Source organism: Neofelis nebulosa, chromosome 16 (genome assembly GCF_028018385.1).
Source record: "Neofelis nebulosa isolate mNeoNeb1 chromosome 16, mNeoNeb1.pri, whole genome shotgun sequence".
Lineage (NCBI taxonomy): Eukaryota > Metazoa > Chordata > Mammalia > Carnivora > Felidae > Neofelis > Neofelis nebulosa.
In genome coordinates, this window is record NC_080797.1 from 18,388,051 (window position 1) to 18,408,071 (window position 20,021).

A 20,021-nucleotide genomic window follows, 5' to 3' on the forward strand; every position below is an offset into this window, starting at 1 on the left:
GCGATACCCTCATAGCGGGTCACCAGTCTTGAGTAATCTCCCCGGCCCCTGGGAGATGGGATCAGCAGGGCACTTTAGAGCAGAGGCGCGGTGAGCGTGGGGGGCGGCGAGAGAGACGCCGATGCCACGCCGTCCTCTGCTTGGAGCGCGCTCGGACCGCTGCGGCTGGGGACGCCCCTCTGCGGGGTTCTGGCCGCCGGCTCGCTCGTGTCGGGGGCGGGGCTGGAGCAGCCTTTCCACCGCCCGGCGGCCTCGCGCCGCCTTCAGGTGTCTGGGTCGACGGCGAGCAGGCTCCGGGCCGGGCGGTCGGAGGAGCCGGATCCGCAGCCCACAGCCTCAGCCCGCGGCCGCGAGCCCCCGGCCGTCTCCCCGCGCCCGGATGGCAGCCGCTCGCGCCGCATCCCCCCGCCCATTGGCTGGCGCGCCGCCGCCGCCCCGCCCCGTCCCGTCCCGCCCCGCCCCGCCCCGCCATTGGCCGCGGCCGCCTCGGGCCCCCTGCTCCAGCTGCCGCTGACATCACGCGGCCCGAGGCGGCGGCGGCGGCGGCTGCTGCGCCCCCGGCCCAGCGCGCAGACCCCCCCCCCCCCGTCGGCAGAGGCGCCGCCGCGGGGCCCGGCGGAGGATGGTGCGCGGCGCGCCGGGGGCTCCCCGCCGCCAGAGCCGCAGCGCCGAGGCGGAGCCGGCTGCGGCGGACAGCCGACCCCCGCACCGCGCGCGGGGCGAGCGGCCGCGGTGAGGCGAGAGGGCGGCGCGGGCGCGGCGCCATGGGGGCCCTGACGAGCCGGCAGCACGCGGGCGTGGAGGAGGTGGACATCCCGTCCAATTCCGTGTACCGCTACCCGCCCAAGTCCGGTGAGCGCCGGCGGGCGCGGGCTGGGCGCGCCCCGGGGCCGGGGGCTGGGGAGGTCTGCGGGCCGGTGCGGCGGGGCCGTTGGCGGGGTAGCCGCGGTGGCCGGCCGGCCCGCCGCCCGAGGACGCGAGCGGCCTGCAGGCCGTCTGCCCGGTGACAGAGACGCGAGCGGCGGGGACTGCGGCTCCGGAGGGGCGGGGTGCCCCGCGGGGCCCTTCTTGGCGCCCGGTGCGCCCTTTCCGCCGGGGGGGTTGCTGAGGGCTAGGTGAGGCGGGCCTGGCGTCCGAAACGGGGGCCGAGGGCCGGGGGCCGCGCATCCAGGCCTCTGGAGAGGGAGGCGCGGACGCAGGGTTTGAAGTAGGTTTCTCGGGGAGGGGTGGAGTGGCGGGGGGCGGGGGGCGCGGAAAGCTTCCATTGCCTGCGGGAGGATGGAGGCCCAGAATGCGTTTGCAGGCTGGCGCTTTTCAGGAAGCTGTCAGAAGCAGAAAGAAGTGTTTCACAGAAACGTTTGGGCATCTGAGTATCAGAGTCACCCGGGTTGTCCCTTTGCCAGAGTAGCGGCAGGCCTGGCTTTTGGAATGGGGAGAGCTAGGGGACAGGGCACAGGCATTTAGAATGTCTCGAAGTTACTGTGTGTGTGGTCAGAATCGTTGAAAAGAGCGATGTCTGCAGCCCCTGGGCTGTGCCCTAAGCGTTGGAGGTGGAGGAGGGTTTTGCCAGGGAGGGGGAGAGGATCCCGAGTGGATTGAGCAGCGGCCAGTTCTGAACTGCTTGCTGCATGACCTCTTTGCTCGTGATTTTTCATTGCTTTTTCCCAAGGCTTCTGGGGGACGGATGGCTACCCTCTTCTGTTTGGCCTGGGACCTAATGAGGCTTTGGGCGATCTTGGAGAGGTGTCAGGATGGGAGCCTCAGGGTAAAGACATGCTAATGAGATGAGCTGGTTTCTCAGCAGTGTGTCCAGTGTGTGCCAGGTGGAAGCAGGGACCAGACGATGAACCTGCGCCCTGCAGAATGTCTGCCAGCCCTGTTTCTTGCTGCTGCTGTGCCAAAGCATGAATCCTTGCTGAATATGATTAAGAGCCGTTTTAGAACAGTCTAAGACAAAGCTGCGGGATCTCTAGTGTTTTAAGAAAACTCTAGCTAATTAGGACTGTATGAAAAAATGCCCATAGAAGCGTGCACTTTGCTTTTTAATGGACAGAAATATGCACAAGTATTTGTGGGGGTTCCCCCCCCCCCCCGAAATCACTTAGCTTTTATTGATCAGAGTATGGAACATGTTTTGCTGAGCTTGGAGTTTTCAGTAGAGTTTGCAGTCTCAGAAGAGGATTCACCCTCCCTTCACGTGTGGGAATTAGCATGGGTAAATCTCTAGAAGGAGGTTCCCCAAAGGATATTAATACAAGTATGAGTCTTGGGTGATGGCCATAAAAGGAAAATGGACCAAACTAAAACGTTTTAAAAAGATTTGTTAGTTTATTAAGTCTATTTATTTATTTAGAGAGAGAGGCTGGGGGGGGGGGCGGGGAGCAGAGAGAGAATCCCAAGCAGGCTCCACATTGTCAGTGAAGAGCCGGTCTCGGGACTCGATCTCACGAACTGGGAGATCATGGCCTGAGCCGAAGTCAGGCACTCAGCCAGTTGAGCCACCTAGGTATCCCCAAACTAAAACTTTCCTTATGCAGCACACTTTGTGCTGACAGTCTGAAATAATCCTCTCCACTCCACCAGTCTTTTAAAAGTGCTAAGTAGTCGTAGCCCATTTCTTTTTTTTTTTTTTTAATTTTTTTTTTTACATTTATTTATTTTTGAGACAGCATGAACGGGGGAGGGGCAGAGAGAGAGGGAGACACAGAATCGGAAGCAGGCTCCAGGCTCTGGGCTGATGGCACGGGGCTCGAACTCACAGACCGCAAGATCGTGACCTGAGCTGAAGTCGGACGCTCAACCGACTGAGCCACCCAGGCGCCCCATTCGTAGCTCATTTCTAATTGGAACTTCTATATGTGAGAAATCTTTACAGCAAAAGGGCCAAATTATTTGTGTTGAAGATAAAACACAGAAGATAAGAACCAGAACATTCATGTCCCAGCCAGCACATCTTTGTGGACTTGAGAATTTCCATGAACTTGCATATATGCTCTAGTCTGGAGACATTTCCCACCCTTCATCTGATCTTTAAACTGACTTGGCTTTTTTTTTTTTTTTTTTAATTTTTTTTTTTTTAACATTTATTTATTTTTGAGACAGAGAGAGACAGAGCATGAACAGGGGAGGGTCAGAGAGAGAGGGAGACACAGAATCGGAAACAGGCTCCAGGCTCTGAGCAGTCAGTACAGAGCCCGACGCGGGGCTCGAACTCACATACCGCGAGATCGTGACCTGAGCCGAAGTCGGACGCTTAACCGACTGAGCCACCCAGGCGCCCCCTGACTTGGCTTTTTATGGGGACGATAGTATTGTAGACCTGAAAAGGGACCTTGGAGAGAATTTGGCCCAAGACCCACTCATGTGGGTGGTAAGAAAGTGGAAGTCCAGAGACGTAAATTAGTCTGGCCAGGTCACCCATCAAGTTAGGGCACTTCTTTCTAAGCCATCAGCCTCTGCCTTTCGCAAAGGAATTGACTTGTGGAAAGGAGGCTGCTCTGCATCAGGACTGAAACAGAACTCAAAGGCCCGTCCTTGTTGAGGAATCAGACTGGGTTGATTTTAAGCCTTCTTATCTTCAGTACTGATAGTAGGACAAAGCAGATAACAGAGTCAGCTTTCTCCAGGTGACCAGCTAAACTGAGACCGTGCCCTGACTCCCTGGAAAGTCTCAGACTCTGCTGCCCGTGGAAGAGTTTCAGAAAGCAACTCTGTCATCTGGCCCTGTGATGATAGTTACAGTGCCTGGCAGAAATGGCTTTCTTTTGTTTGTGTCTTTAGAGGAACCCCTTAGTTTTGTACGCTCATTGAAATGGAAACATTTGGAATTTACTGAGAACAGGGGCGCTTGGGCGGCTCAGTCGGTTAAGCATCCGACTTCAGCGCAGGTCATGATTGTGGGTTCGAGCTCCGTGTTGGGCTCTGTGCTGACAGCTCAGAGCCTGGAGCTGCTTTGGATTCTGTGTCTCCCTCTCTCTGTCCCCCCCTCCCCTTGTGCTCTGTGTCTCTCGCTCTCTGTCTCAAAAGTAAATATTAAAATAATTAAAAAAAATTTTTTAGCGTTTATTAACTCTCTGAGAGACAGAGAGACACAGAGCGTGAGCAGGGGAAGGGTAGAGAGAGGGGGAAACACAGAATCTGAAGTAGGCTCCAGGCTCTGAGCTGTCAGCACAGAGCCCGACGCGGGGCTCGAACTCACAAATTGCGAGATCGTGACCTGAGCCGAAGTCGGTCGCTTAACCAACTGAGCCACCCAGGCGCCCCTAAAAATTTTTTTTTTTTTTAAATTTTTTTTTTTCAACGTTTTTTATTTATTTTTGGGACAGAGAGAGACAGAGCATGAACGGGGGAGGGGCAGAGAGAGGGAGACACAGAATCGGAAGCAGGCTCCAGGCTCCGAGCCATCAGCCCAGAGCCTGACGCGGGGCTCGAACTCACAGACCGCGAGATCGTGACCTGGCTGAAGTCGGACGCTCAACCGACTGCGCCACCCAGGCGCCCCTAAAAATTTTTTTTAGAAATTACTGGAAACAGCTGATTTCATTTTGAAACTGAAGTTTCTTTAAAAAATTAGGTTTCTTTTTTTAGAGAGAGATAGCCTAAATTGTTTTATAATTATTTTTTGAATAAGTAATCTAAGTTACATGATTCAAAGTTTAAAAGAATGAAAAGCCATAAAGTGAAAGTCTTGTTCTCACTGCTCTGTTCATCACCCAGTTTCTCCCCATACACCTCCTCCCATCCCTGTGTAACCACTTTTGGTTTCTTTGGAATTCTTCCAGTTTCTTGTGCGAATACAAGCATAACATGCTATTTAGGCTGTTCTGCACCGTTTTTTTAAAACTTTTTTTTTGCAGAGATTTTATTTATTATTTATTTTGTATACATTTTTAATATTTGTTTATTTATTTATTTTGGAAAGAAAGAGCACAAGAGGGGGAGGAGCAGAGAGAGAGAGGAAGACACAGAATCTGAAGCAGGCTCCAGACTGCTTGCTGTCAGCACAGGGCTGGATGTGGGGCTTGAACCCATAAACCGTGAAATCGTGACCTGAGCCAAAGTCAGATGCTTAACCAACCGAGCCACCCAGACACCCCAAAGATTTTATTTATTTTTTTTAAATGTTTATTTATTTTGAGCTAGAGAGCATGCAAGTGTGGGCAGGGGAGAGGCAGAGAGAGAGAGAGAATCCCAAGCAGGCTCTACACGGAGTGTGGAACCAGAAGCAGCGCTCAGTCCCACAACCCTGTGATCCCGACCTCAGCCAAAATCAAGTCAGATGCTCAACCGACTGAGCCACGCAGGTGCCCCAAGAGCAGTTTTTGTTTTTTTTTTTTCAAAAATTTTTTTTTTCAACGTTTTTTATTTATTTTGGGGACAGAGAGAGACAGAGCATGAACGGGGGAGGGGCAGAGAGAGAGGGAGACACAGAATCGGAAACAGGCTCCAGGCTCCGAGCCATCGGCCCAGAGCCCGACGCGGGGCTCGAACTCACGGACCGCGAGATCGTGACCTGGCTGAAGTCGGACGCTTAACCGACTGCGCCACCCAGGCGCCCCCCCAAGAGCAGTTTTTTAAGCATGGATAACGCCTCTTGTCTGTGAAATAGTTATAACAATTTCTCTTAGTTTTTAGGAACATCAATTTAATATTAGTTTCGAAGCCAAGGAGTTTAAAATCTGTAACTCACCACAAAATAAAGAATTGTTCAGTTCTGGGACCGTTTGATAACTTTAAAATTAAGTAAGTTCCTTGGGGTGCCTGGTGGCTCGGTGGGTTAAGCAACTGACTTCAGCTCAGGTCATGAACTCTGTCAGCATAGAGGCCACTTCTGATAGGCTCTCTCTCTCTTTGCCCCTCCCCCGCAATAAACATAAAAAAAGAAAGTAATCTGAAATTCGTAGTAAATACACCGAATACCATGAAAAACCTAAACTACCATAAAAAACCTAAACGTTCCTCCATTTAATGATGGTCATCAAGGTCAAGAGTTCAAATGCCAGCATTATTTTTCAAACACTTAAAATGTAGTGATTTTCCTCTTGAAACCTCCAGTATTTATTGTTAATTTTTTTAATTTTCTATTTTTTATTTGAGAGACAGAAAGAGTATGAGAGAGGGGCAGAGGGAAAGATGGAGAGAATCCCCTGACTGTAGGATTGTGACCCGAGCTGAAATCAAGAGTCAGACACTCAATTGAGCCACCCAGGTGCCCCTGAAACCTCCAGTGTTTTTGTTTTATTTATACTTCATTAAAAGCAGACCGATTTCTTTTACTTCTTGATTTTGTTCTAAGATTTAGGGCCTTTGATTTCCTTATATGATGGTGGTTGTATCCTTTTGTTCTTTAGCATGTTTTCTCTTTCTGTTTATTACCATTTATGTACCTTTACTGAGCACCTGCTATGTATCATTCATTGTACTGTGCACCAGTATATAGATTCTGATCCTTGTGCTCAGTGATTTTGATTCCTTTGGCAAGCAGCAGGATAGCTCTCAAATCAACTTTGGAATTCATGATATGGGTCACAGAAGGGAGTATTAACAACACAAGCTATTTGGTGGCAGTATCAGTCAGGATTCTCCAAAGAAACGGAACCAATAGGAGATATATGTATATTTAAAAAATATATGTACGTTCCTTAAAACAAAAAGATTTATTTTTTATGTTTGCTTTTTATTTTAAGGAATTGTCTTCTGTGATTGTGGGAGCTGGCAAGTCTAAAATTTATAAGGCCCGCCAGCAAGCTGGAAACAGACAGGAATTGATGTAGTCATGAGTCTGAAATCTGTAGAGCAAGCTAGCAGACTGGAAACTCCGGCAGGATTTCTCTTTCAGTCTTAAGACAGAATTCCTTCTTCTCTGGGGAACCTCGGTTTTTGCTCTTACAGTCCTCCTCTGATTGGATGAGGCCCATCCACATTATCAAGGTAATTTCTTTAAAGTCAACTAATTGTAAATGTTAATTACATCTACAAAATACCATCACAGCAACATCTAGATTAACGTTTGGATAAACAGCTGGGCATGATAGCCCAGCCAAGACACATAAAATTTACGACTATAGTGGCTTCCTATTTTAACTAATTATTCTTGTGAAGTAGGTGCTAAGCTCGAGGTTTTAGTTGATGAAAGAGTACTTGTGCTGTGAAAACCTCTTTTTAAAAAAAAAATTTTTCTTTAAGTTTATTTATTTATTTTGAGAGAGAGAGCGAGAGTGAGCATGAGCAGGGAAGGGTCAGAGAGAAGAAGAGAGAGAGAATCCCAAGCAGGCTCTGTGCTGACAGTGCAGATGTGGCTCGAACTCACAGACTGCAAGATCATGACCTGACCCGAAACCAAACCTCTGAAAACTAAGAGTTGGAGGCTTAACTGACTGAGCCACCCAGGTGCCCCACAACCTATTTAAAAAAAAAAAAAAATCTAAAAGTTATAACCTTTAGAAATCATTATTTAAAAATTATGCTTCTTCCAGAATTTCAGTGCTTATAATCTAGTGTCAGAGGTGGAATGCAGGCATACAGAGGTAAGTAAGAATACAGACTACCGTCACCAACTGGGGCATATCCCAGGAATGCAGGGTTAGTTTAATATCTGAAAATCGGTTAATGTTAATATATCATATTAGTAGAATAAAAAATAAAAACTACATGATTATTTCAATAACTGGAGATAAAACGTGACAAGTCCAACCTTTTCAAGATGAGGAACACTCAACCAACTGGGAATAGAAGGGAACTTCCTCAACTTGATAAAGGGCATCTCTGAAAAGCCCGCAGCTCGTATCATACTTAATGATGAAATACAGAATGCTTTCCTGCTAAGATCAGGAACAGGGCAAGGATGTCTGCTTTTGTCATTTAGTGTTGATTGGAGATTCGGACTAGTATGGCAAAATAAACACACGTACATATTAAAAAAAATTTTTTTTAAGGCACCCAGAATGTAAAGGAAGAAGTAAAACTCTGTTCACAGGTGACACGATCCTGTATGAGAAAGTACCAAGGATTCCACACACACACACAACTACTACAATCAATAAATGAGTTAGGAAGATTGCACATACAAGACCAATATTTAAAAATCAATTGCATTTTTACACACAAGGAATGATCTGAAAATGAAATTAAGAAAGCTGGGGCACCTGGCTGGCTCAGTTGGTTGAGTGTCGGATTTTGGCTCAGGTCATGATCTTGTGGTTCGTGGGTTTGAGCCCAGCATCAGGCTCTGTGCTGACAGCTTAGAGCCTGGAGCCTGCTTTAGATTCTGTGCCTCTCTCTCTGCCTCTGCCCATCTTGTACTCTGTCTCTCTCTCAAAAATAAATAAACATTTAAAAAAAAAATTTTTTTTTAAAGAAAGAAAGAAAGCAATTCATCCTCGAGTTTCTGGGTGGCTCATTCAGTTAAGTGTCTGACTCTTGGTTTTGGTTCAGGTTATAATCTCAGGGTTTCGTGAGTTTGAGCCCTGGTTCAGGCTCTGTGCTGGCAGCTCAGAGCTTGCTTGGAATTCTCTCTCCCTCTCTGCCCCTCCCCTGCTCACTCTTGCACGCTTTTGCATACACTGTGGCTCAAAATAAGTAAATAAACTTAAAAAAAAAAAGTATAAAAGTTGTACACTGAAAATTCTACAATGTTACCGAGATTGATGCTTTAACTAAAGAAGTTTTAAAAGATCTAAGTAACTAAACACTTCATGTTGGAAAACTCAGTATTGTCAAGATGCCAATATTCTCCAAATTGATCTAAAAATTTAGTCAAAATCCCAACAAACTTTTTCTAAAGGAATTGACCAACTGATTCTTTTTCTGTCTTTAATTTTTTTTGTTTAACATTTCTTTTTGAGAGAGAGATAGAGGGAGGCGGAGCACGAGTAGGGGCAGAGACAGAGGGAGACATAGAGTCTTAAGTAGACTCTGCACTCGGCACAGAGCCTGATGCAGGGCTCAATCCCATGACTCTGGGATCATGACCTGAGCCGAAATCAAGAGTTGGATGCTCAACCAACTGAGCCACCCAGGTGCCCTGAAAAATCTTAAAAAAAGGAAGGGAGGAAGAGAGGAAGGGAGGGAGGGAGGGAGGGAGAGAGAGCGAGAAAGAGAAAGAAAGAAAGAGACTAACAAAGTTAAAGGACTTGCACTACCCAATTTAAAAAATTACTATAAAACCACAGTGTGGTATTGGCACAACAAAAGTCATATAGATCAATGGAACAGAATTTTAAGGCAGAAATAAAACCTTATGTTTATGGTCAGTTGATTTTGACAAAAGTACCAAGACCTATCAACAGGAAAAGAATAGTTTTTTTCAACAAATGGTGCTGGGACATTTGGATAATGACAAGCAAAAAATAATAGTAACAATAAATTTAAACTCTTTCTTACATCACCAAAAATTAACTCAGAATGGATCATAGAATGAAGACACAAGTCACAGAATGGGAGAAAATATTTGCAATTCATATATATGTTAAGGGATTTGTATCAAGAATATATAAAGAACTTGTACAATTCAATAAGAAAAAGAACCTGGGGCACCTGGGTGGCTCAGTTGGTTAAGCATTCTGACTTTGGCTCAGGTCATGATCTCGCGGTTTGTGAGTTCAAGCCCCATGTCAGGCTCTGTGACAGCTCAGAGCCTGGAGCCTGCTTTGTGGATTCTGTCTCCCTCTCCCCTGCCCCTCCCCTGCTCATGCTCTGTCTCTCTCTCAAAAATAAATAAAACATTAAAAAAAAATTAAGAAAAAAAGACAAACCTTAAAAAAGGAACAAAGGTCTTGATAGACATTCCTCCAAAAAAAGATACATAAATGGAAAATAAGTACATGAAAACAGCATCATTAGCCATTAGGGAAATGCAAATCAAAGCTACAGTTAGATACCACTTCACAACCACTAGGGTGGCTATAATCAACATAAGAAATAATAAGTGTTGGTGAGGATGTAGAGAAATTAAAATTCTGGTACCCTCCTGGTAGAAATGTAAAATAACACAGTTGCTTTGGAAAACGGTTTGACAGTTCCTTAAATGACTCAGCAATTCCATTCGTAGGTATATATATGCCCAAGAAAAATGGGGAAAATCCACACCAAAATATGTACATGAATGTTCGTGACAGCATTTTTCGTAATGGCTAAAAGGTGGAAATAACCCAAATGTCCGTCAACTGGCAAATGGAACAACTGATAAAATGTGACAAGTCCACACAATGGGACTTTATTTGGCAATAACAGGGTATTTGCTGCACCATGATGAACCTTGAAAACATTCATGTTAAGTGAAAAGCCAGATGCAAAATGGTATACATCGAATAATCCCATTTATTCGTAATGTCTGCAAAAGACAAATCCATTGAGACAGAAAGTAGATTAGTGAGTGTCAGTGACTGGGGGAGGGGAAAATGGGGAGTGACTGCTAATGGGTTTCTTTTTGGGATAATGAAAATGTCCACTAATAGGATCATGGTGAATAGTTGCATAACTCTGTGAATATACGAAAAAGCCACTGGATAGTGTACTTTAAATAGGTGAATTGTAAGGTGTATGAATTATATGTCAATAAAGCTGTTTAAAAAAATGGACCTAAATGTAAGAACTAAAGCTGTAAAACCCCTAAAAGAAGATATAGATACAGGAGAAATTATTTATTTGACTCAGATTAGGGAAAGAGTTCTTTGATACAGCACCAAAAACACTATCCAGAAGAGAAAAAACTGATAAATTGGATTTCTCCAAAACTAAACATGTTTCTGTTTCAGAAAACATTAAGATAGATGAAAAGACAAGCCATCTTCTGAATGAAAATATTTGCCAAACACATGGATAAAGGATTTGCATCTAGAATATACCAAGAACTTTAACAACTCAGTATTTATTTATTTATTTATTTTTAATGTTTATTTTTGAGAGAGACAGAGACAGAGCGTGGGTGAGGGAGGGATGGAGAGAGACGGAGACACAGAACCTGAAGCAGGCTCCAGGCTCCAAGCCGTCAGCACAGAGACTGATGCGGGTCTCCAACTCACAAACGGTGAGATCGTGACCTGAGCTGGAGTCATACAGTCAACCAACCGAGCCACCCAGGCATCCCTAACAACAGTGTTAAGACAACCCAATTTAAAAATGGACAAGCGAGTTGAATAGGTATGTCCCCAAAGAAGATATAGGAATGGCTAATAAACCCATAGAATGATGCTCACTACCTGTAGTCGTTAGGAAAATACAGTCAAAACCACAATGAGGGGCACCTGGGTGGCTCAACCGATTAAGCCTCTGACTCTTGCTTTCCGCTCAAGTCATGATCTCAAGGTTTGTGAGTTCAAGCCTCACATTGGGCTCTGTGCTGACAGTGTGGAGCCTGCTTGGGATTCTCTCTTTCCCTCTCTCTCTGCCCCTCCTCCACTCATTTTCCGTCTCTTTCTCAAAAATAAATAAATAAACAAAAAATTAAAAAAGAAAAAAAACACCACAAGGAGATAGCAGTTCACAACCACTAGGAGAGCTACAATAAGAAAGACGATGTCAAAAAAAAAGAAAAAGATCTCAAGTGTTAGTGGGAATGCATGGAAATGGAATCCTAGTGCGTCTCTGAAAGGAATGTAAAATGGTAGCAGCCACTTTGGAAGAGTTTGGGAGTGTCTTAAAAAATTGAACATAAAGTTACCTTATGATCTAGAATTCCACTCTCAACGAATGTGTCCAGAAGATTCACACACAGACAGGTATGTGCATGTCCATAGCAGCATTGTATCTATGAATAGGCAAGAAATGGGAAGTAATCCAAATGTTCATCAGCTGGTGAATGGATTAATAAAATGAGATAAATTCATACAATGAAATGCTATTCAGCAATTTAAAGGAATGAACTAGTGATATATGCTGCACTACACGGATTAACCTCGAAAACATTGTGCTAAGTGCTAGAAACCAGATTTAAGACTGTATATTGTGTGAGTCCATTTATACGAAATGGCTAGAAAAGGCAAATTTATAGAGCTAGAAAACAGCAGTGTTTGCCTAAGCCTGGGGAAGGGAGTGGGAATTCGTTGTAAACAGGCACGAGGGAACATTTCGGGCGTGGTGGAAATGTTTTCAAGTGGATGGTGGTGATAGTTACCAAAGTCATTAAAATGTACGATGGGTGAATTAAAAAAAAAAATTATTTTTTACATTTATTTATTTTTGATAGAGACAGGGCACAAGTTGGGGAGGGGCAGAGAGAGAAGGAGACACAGAATCCGAAGGAGGCTCCAGGCTCCGAGCCGTCAGCACAGAGCCCGACCCGGGGCTCGAACCCACGAACCGTGAGATCATGACCTGAGCCGAAGTCGGCCGCTTAACCGACTGAGCCACCCAGGTGCCCCATGATGGGTGAATTTTATGTGATGTATAGTATACCTCAGTAAAGCTGTTAAAAGTAACTACACAGGGGTTTCTGCCAAGGGAGTAAAATACAGAAAAGAGCTTGATCAGTAAGGGTAGAGTTCTAGAAAGCAATGGTTCTGAACGCATCGAAGGCAGGGTAGAACGCTCAAATAGCCCAAGAGGGAGAATAGTGTTAGTAATGGCCTGGAAGTTTGCTGGTGTGCTTTGTTTTGGTTTGGTTTTGTTTTGTTTTGGCCTTTATAAGTTTTTGTTTTAATGCCAGTTAACATCTAGTGTTGTATTAGTTTCAGGTGTACTTGCCAGTATTCTTGATGGATTTAGAGAATAGCGAATAGATTAGTTGGTTGAGGCAGGGAATTCTAGTAGAAAGATAGGGTGGAATAAAATTTGGGAGGTGGGTAGGAGCCAAAAGAGAGAGGAACCAGGTGGTGTTCTTAGGAAGATTTATCTCTTAGAGGTATAGGTTGTAGGGAGAAAAAGACCCAGAAGCATGGAGATTTGCTAGGGAAGTATAACCTGATAATCCACTGTAACCGAACTTGGAAAGGGCTGAGGTCTTGACAAGGGATGCTTGGCACAAAGCACACGTTCAGTGTTTTTGTGGTTTTGATGACTATGACATTTTTAGGCTGGGTGACCAGAGAAGTGAGCACCATTGACAGAAATTGAGAATCTGGGGAAGAAACTGCTTTTCAAGTGAGTGCCAAACGGGCCGCCTGGGTGGCTCAGTCGGTTAGATGTCCAACTTCAGCTCACGTCATGATATGAGTTCGAGCCCTGGAGCCTGCTTTGGATTCTGTGTCTCCCTTTCTCTCTGCCTGTCTCTCTCAAAAATAAAAAATAAAGCATTTTAAAGTGAGTTCCAAATGTCATCCAGGGCTTTACTGCTCCTTAGAATCTAGAAGAATTAGACAGAACCCCCCCCCCCCAATCCCCCCAAATCATAGAGTGTAGACTTCTAATGCCGCTTCCAAGATTTCTGCGAATTCCTGCATGTCCCGTGGTACAGTCATGTTGGCTCCGGAGCTCCAGCTTGCTGTCTTTGCCCCACAGTAAATGTGACTTCAGTCCATTCTTCAGTTTCTCCAAAAAATTCCATTCACAGAAAACCCTGAAAGCGTAGATTCTGGGGCGCCTGGGTGGCTCAGTCGGTTAAGCATCGGACTCTTTGTCTCTGCTCAGGTCATGATCTCCCGGGTCGTGTGGGATCGATCCCTCCCGAGTCAGGCTCTGCGGTGGCAACTTGGAGCTGCTTGGGATTTTCTCTCCTCTCTGCCCCTCCCCTGCTCACATGCATGTTTGTGCTCACGAGCACTCGCTCTCTCTCTCTCAAAGATAAATTAATAAACATAAAAAACCCCCAACAAAGTATAGATTCTGCTAAAGATCTGCGGAGGGCAATGAAGTTGGGATTTACGTCGCAGAAATACAAAGGAGTAGCAAGCAGCATCGCCCTAAACTGAACTTCAGCTACAGAGTTTTACTGGCTCTTAGGTTCCCCAGCCCCAGCCTTTCTCATGCTGTCATTTCTCTGCCTTTTTGACTCTTCTTCTCACCCTTTCTCCTGAGAAGAAAAGTCACAAGACAGTTTGAGTTGCAACCAGTAACAAAAGGACACAGACCCTTGGTGTGTTGTTCTTCATTCTCAGAAGCTCATTAAGGTATATTCCAAAAAAAAAAAAGATTGTGCCTTCACCCAGAGGAGTTGTGCTGACAGCTCCTGAGATGAAATGCTCTTTATTCCCCCTCCTCCCAGCAATAAAGGCGATTCATGGAACTTGAAGCAAAGAGGGGTTACCCAGATGAAAAGATACAGCAGGTGGTTAAAGATTTGGGCTGAAACTCCAAGGAAGGATCAGAGGAAAATGTTTGGGAGTCTCGTTATGGGAAAGGAGGAGCCCGTGTATATTGATTGCTCCCTGGGCCTGACAACAGTCCTTTGAAAGACGTGTTACTATCCGTTTTACAAATAAAGAAACCAAAGCTCAAAAAAGTTAAATAAGTTGTCCTAGGCCGTACAGTGGAGCAAATTCACGTGTGCCTTAAGTCAGAGCCTCTGCTTTGATTCTATGAGGAAGAGAGAGGGAGAAAGAATGAAAGAAAAGGAGAGACCTGAGCTCTTAGAGACACTTCTGCGTTTGTGGGCTGCACAAAAGCGTGGAACAAGTGGTAGGTAAGAAGAGATTCAGGACCGGGAGGGTCTGGAGAGCCAAGGGACAAGGAGCCTCAGAAATGAGCGTGGAAGTCTTCTGAGCCTTCATAAGGGTGAAGGAAGTGTGAGAACAGACTTGGCCCGCTGGTGTTGCAGGGAAGAATTTAGAGCAGTGGAAACCACTGTAAGAGCTGTGGAGTTACTGGATGTGGGTGGGAGCAGGCAGGAATGACGGATGCGGGCCCAGGGGGCGGATTTTAAGGCATGGCAGATGAAACTCTTTTTGTGTTTGCTTTTTTTTTTTTTTTTAATTTTTTTTTTTTTAATGTTTTTTATTTATTTTTGGGACAGAGAGAGACAGAGCATGAACGGGGGAGGGGCAGAGAGAGAGGGAGACACAGAATCGGAAACAGGCTCCAGGCTCTGAGCCATCAGCCCAGAGCCTGACGCGGGGCTCGAACTCACGGACCGCGAGATCATGACCTGGCTGAAGTCGGACGCTTAACCGACTGCGCCACCCAGGCGCCCCTGTGTTTGCTTTTTAAGTCGGGGAGACCAGAATATGCTTTCAGCGCAAGGCAAGTAAAAAGATGGTGGACAGAGGAATAGCAATATTGAGAAAGAAAGAGGGAGGTTGCTGATGAGGTCTCATCAGGAGGGAGAGGCAGTTGGGAATGGGAACTCAAGCGGAGAAGTTAACCTTGGAATGGGGAAAGGGCTACCTTCTTGAGATCGGAAGAATGTATGGATAGAAATATAGGGAAGTTGGAAGATGTTGAAACTTTGGTTTTTTGTTTTTGTTTTTTTCTTTAAGGATTTTTTTATTGATTGATTTTGAGAGAGAGGGGGAGAGAGAGAGAATCCCAAGTAGGCTCTGCACTGTCAGCACAGAGCCAGACGTGGGGCTCAGACTCAAGAACTGTGAGATCATGATCTGACTCAAAGTTAAGAGTCACACGGTTAACCCACTGAGCCACCCCGGCACCCCAAGGTGGTGAAGCTTTTGTGACGTTGAAGGATTTTGAGGGGATGTCGCAAAGTGGAAGAGTCAGGTTTGGTACCTTGAAAATGGGGGGAAGGCTTGGCTCTGTCGATGTGCGCCTTGCTCTAAATATTGGAAAGCTACAGTTGTTAAAACTATATTGTACTCAGGGGCACCTGGCCTGTTCCGTCAGTAGAGTATGCGACTCTCAATCTCAGGGTTGTGAGTTTGGGCCCCACGTTGGGCATGGAGCCTACTAAAAAACGAAGCAAAACTATATTGTACTCAAACAAAAACACTTCATTGTGCTCATTCAGAATAGAATAGAGTCTGGAGCTAGGTATATATATATATATATAGCATGATAAAAATAGATTTTCAGTTTAGTGGGGGTAATGGAATATTCAATAAATGGTGTTAGTAAACTTTCCCGTTTGGGGAAAGAAAAAAAAAAAGACTAACCCCTTATCCCACACAGTCTATAAGGACAAATTCCAGATCAAATAGCAACAACAATACCCAGGAGGGAAAAAAAAAAGCATGCAAGCAATGTAAACTAGAAAGTAGAGAATGTTTATCAGTAGGGAACCAGTTCATTAAATCTGGGCATTCAATGGGAATATAGTACAATGGTTAAGAGTACACATAGGAACTCTGTAATAAAAATAGCTGGGTTTGGGACCTGACACTGCCTCTTTTTTTTTTTTAATTTTTTTTTTTTTTAACGTTTATTTATTTTTGGGACAGGCAGAGACAGAGCATGAACGGGGGAGGGGCAGAGAGAGAGAAAGACACAGAATCAGAAGCAGGCTCCAGGCTCTGAGCCATCAGCCCAGAGCCTGATGCGGGGCTCGAACTCACGGACCGCGAGATCGTGACCTGAGCTGAAGTCGGACGCTTAACCGACTGAGCCACCCAGGTACCCCCTGACACTGCCTCTTACTAGCTGTGTGATCCTGGACAAATTCCTTACCCTCTCTGTGCATTTACCGTCTCTTCTGCAAAATAAAAAATTTGTACTGCCTACCTTATATGGTTGTTGTGAGGAATAACCTATGTGGTACTTGTTAGTACAGTGCTGGTATAGAGTGAGTCCTCGATATGGGGTTGTTACATTGAGGTTATTATTATGAGGTATTATAATGTGGTCATAATAATAATGAGTTTGATTTTTAAAAAAAATTTTTTAACGTTTATTTATTATTGAGAGACACAGAGAGACAGAGCATGAACATGGGAGGGGCAGAGAGAGAGAGAGAGACACAGAATCCGAAGCAGGCTCCAGGCTCTGAGCTGTCAGCACAGAGCCCGATGTGGGGCTCAAACTCACAAACCGCAAGATCATGGCCTAAGCTGAAGTCGGACACTTAACCGACTGAGCCACCCAGGTACCCCTTGAGTTTGATTTATAAGGGCAGACATGGAAAGATGCATAGAGTGCGATAGGCAAAAAAACCCAAAAAACAAAAAAAACCTTGCAGATCGATATGTGTATATTCCAATTAAATTAAAAGACAAAGTAAAACAGAAAATCCGAATGTGTTTACATCTGTGTAGGAAAATCTGGAAGGCCACAAACCAATTCTTAATAGCAGAGTTACATCTCACAGAACGGATAATCGGGTTGGATTATCACTTTTTAAATTACGCGCTTCTGTGTATTTTTGTTTTTTATTTTTTGCAAAGGATATGTTTTACTGGTGTAATTTTAAAAAAGGCTTTATTTTAAGTAATCTCTACACCAAACATGGAGCTTGAACTCCTAACCCCAAGATCCAGAGTCGCTGCGTTCCACCTACTAAGTCAGCCAGGTGCCCTTTGTAATTTTTTAAATGAATAAAAGCATAAATAACAAAAGTAGTGCTGTGGCATTAGAACTGAGTGAACAGCATTAGTCGGCTCAGGTCATGATCTCACGGCTCGCAGCGCATCAGGCTCTGTGCTGACAGTTCCGATCCCTGAGCCTGCTTCGGGTTCCGTGTCTCCCTCTCTCTCTGCCCCTCCCCTGCTCACAATCTGTCTCTCTCTCTCTCTCAAAAATAAATAAACATTAAAAAAAAATTTTTTTTTAAAGAATTGAGTCGAATAGAGATGTTTGAAAAAATTTTGTTACTGTTTTTTCATTTTTGTGACCAAAAGCTTAAAGTATATTATTTAAATATTGTGTAGATGAAGCTTTTTCAAATACATGGAAACCTAATAGGATTCCTATAGCCAATTTTCTCATATTTAAATTTTGTATAAAGTTATTATTTTATTTTTAAAGTTATTTTAATTTATTTTATTTACTTTTTTATTTTTATTTTTATTTTATTTATTTATTTATGTTTAATGTTTATTTATTTTTGAGAGAGAGAGACAGACAGACAGGGAGCGAGCAGGGGAGGGGCAGAGAGAGACAGAATCCAAAGCAGGCTCCAGGCTCTGAGCTGTCAGCACAGAGCCAGATGTGGGGCTCGAACTCACAAACCTGAGATCATGACCTGAGCCGAAGTCGGGCACTTAACTGACTGAGCCACCCAGGCGCCCCTTTATTTACTTTTTTAAATGTTTATTCATTTTTGAAAGAGAGAGAGAGAGGGAGAGAGAGAATGGGGGAGGGGCAGAGAGAGGAGGACAGAGGCTCTGAAGCCAGCTTTGCACTGACAGTAGAGAGCCGGATGAGGAGTTTGTACTCATGAACTGGGAGATCGTGACCTGAGTCGAAATCTGATGCTTAACCTTGAGCCACCCAGGCACCCCTAAAGTTATTTTTAAATATAATTCCATTTTTTTGCAATAATCAAGCATACACCTCCATTAAGTTGAAGATTAATATTTTTCACTTATAGGCAGAATAGTTGTTTTATGTGACATCATTCAAAATGCAAAAAGAAGGGAAGATTGTTTATAAATCTTGCAATAAAAACTCCCACTTAGCCTAAGATAGGGGCTAAAATCCCAAATACACTTTCCTTTATCATTTACTCCACATAAATTATCAAAATTTTTTGCTTGCTCATCTTTGAGTTTTGTTTGTTTTATAAAATATAAAGTTTCCATGACTTGAGTTTAAAATCTTTGATTTGCAATGTGCCATTACTTAGAGGCCTAAGCAGTTGGGGTTTTTTTCCTACGCCTGGTTTCTGTAGGCAGACATATTTCAGTAATTTCATGGATTTGGAAAGAAAAGTTCTTATTTATTTTTTAAAATCTTTTTTATTAATGTTTATTTTTTATTTTTGAGAGAGAGACAGAGACAGAGACATTGTGCACAAGTGGGGGAGGAGCAGAGAGAAAGGGAGAATCCTAAACAGGCTCCAGGCTCTGAGCTGTCAGCACAGAGCCTGATGCGGGGCTCGAATTGCCAAACTGTGAGATCATGACCTGAGTCGAAGTCCGACGCTGAACAGACTGAGCCACCCGGGCTCAGTTTTTATTTTTTTACATTTTAGTTTTCATTAATCTTTACCCCCAACGTGGGCTCAAATTTACAACCCTGACTCAAGAGTCACATACTCTAGGGACTGAGCCAGCCAGCTCCCCCCTTTTTTTTGAAATTAGAGTTTTTGTTAATATATAGGGTACCCATAATGATTAAGGTGAACAATGTGATGATTTGATATATGTATATCTTATAAAAGGCATACAGAGTTGTAGGAAAATGGGAAGTGGGTCTAATTGTTCTTTATTGTGTGATGTTATAGTTCATAGCAGTTTGGTGGCATATATCAGAATGTCTCGTTGGATCAGATGTAAATTATGGAATCAATTGAGCAATATTTAATTTCACTGTGATGTTAGGAATATGGCCCAATAGCTTAAATTCATTGGGCAAATTGTTTAAGATAGTGAATTGTAACTGAGGTTTTTCTCTTTGGTTTTTCTGAAAACCAGAAAACCAGTTTTCTCAGAAAAACTGAGGTTTTTCTCTTCTTCACATAAGGAACAAAGAGTTGTATTTTTCTTTGTGGACAGTTGAAGTTAATTTACTGATTTGAGCTCTTGGTTCAAAAGTTGTCTTTGATAGGGTAGGATTCCTTCGGTACTATACAAGTTCCTTTGGAATTACTCTGAAGTTTTTGTAGAGCCAGAAAGTGTTGATAGTGACAAAGATGAAATCAGAGGATGAGGAATAGTGTCTGGAGCTGTGCTCTCTACTGTGGCAGCCACTGGCTTCATGTAGCCGTAGAACACTTGAAGTGTGGCAAGTTCAAGGGCGCCTGAGTGACTCGGTTGGTTGAGCGTCTGACTCTTGGTTTCAGCTCCGGTCATGATCTCATGACCCCATGTCAGCTCTGTGCCGATGGTGTGGAGCCTGCTTGGAATTCTCTCTCTCTCTCTCTCTCTCTCTCCCTCTCTCTGCACCTCCCCTGCTTGTTCGTTCACTCTCTCAAAATGCATACATAAACATTAAAAAAAACCAAACCTGGCCAGTCCAAAATGAGATGCACTGTAAACAGTAGGAAATATGTGCCAGATTTTGAAGACTCCATACTTAAAAAAAAAAGAATGTAAATAGCTTGT

General features: G+C 44.3%; 1 protein-coding gene and 1 long non-coding RNA gene across 2 annotated transcripts in view; both read left to right on the top strand.

Moving 5' to 3' along the window:
- Nucleotides 1-514: 514 nt before the first annotated feature.
- The window catches only part of RNF157 (ring finger protein 157), an 83,289-nt gene continuing 63,782 nt past the window's right edge, over nucleotides 515-20,021 (top strand). The window contains exon 1 of the mRNA XM_058704682.1: nucleotides 515-852. Coding sequence (XP_058560665.1) covers nucleotides 765-852 — 88 coding nt within the window. The 5' untranslated portion in view covers nucleotides 515-764. The remainder of the gene's footprint in view (nucleotides 853-20,021) is intronic.
- Nucleotides 5,566-9,508, top strand: LOC131497939 (uncharacterized). Its single transcript, XR_009255223.1, has 2 exons — nucleotides 5,566-6,930; nucleotides 7,476-9,508. It is a non-coding gene; the product is annotated as an uncharacterized LOC131497939 (long non-coding RNA).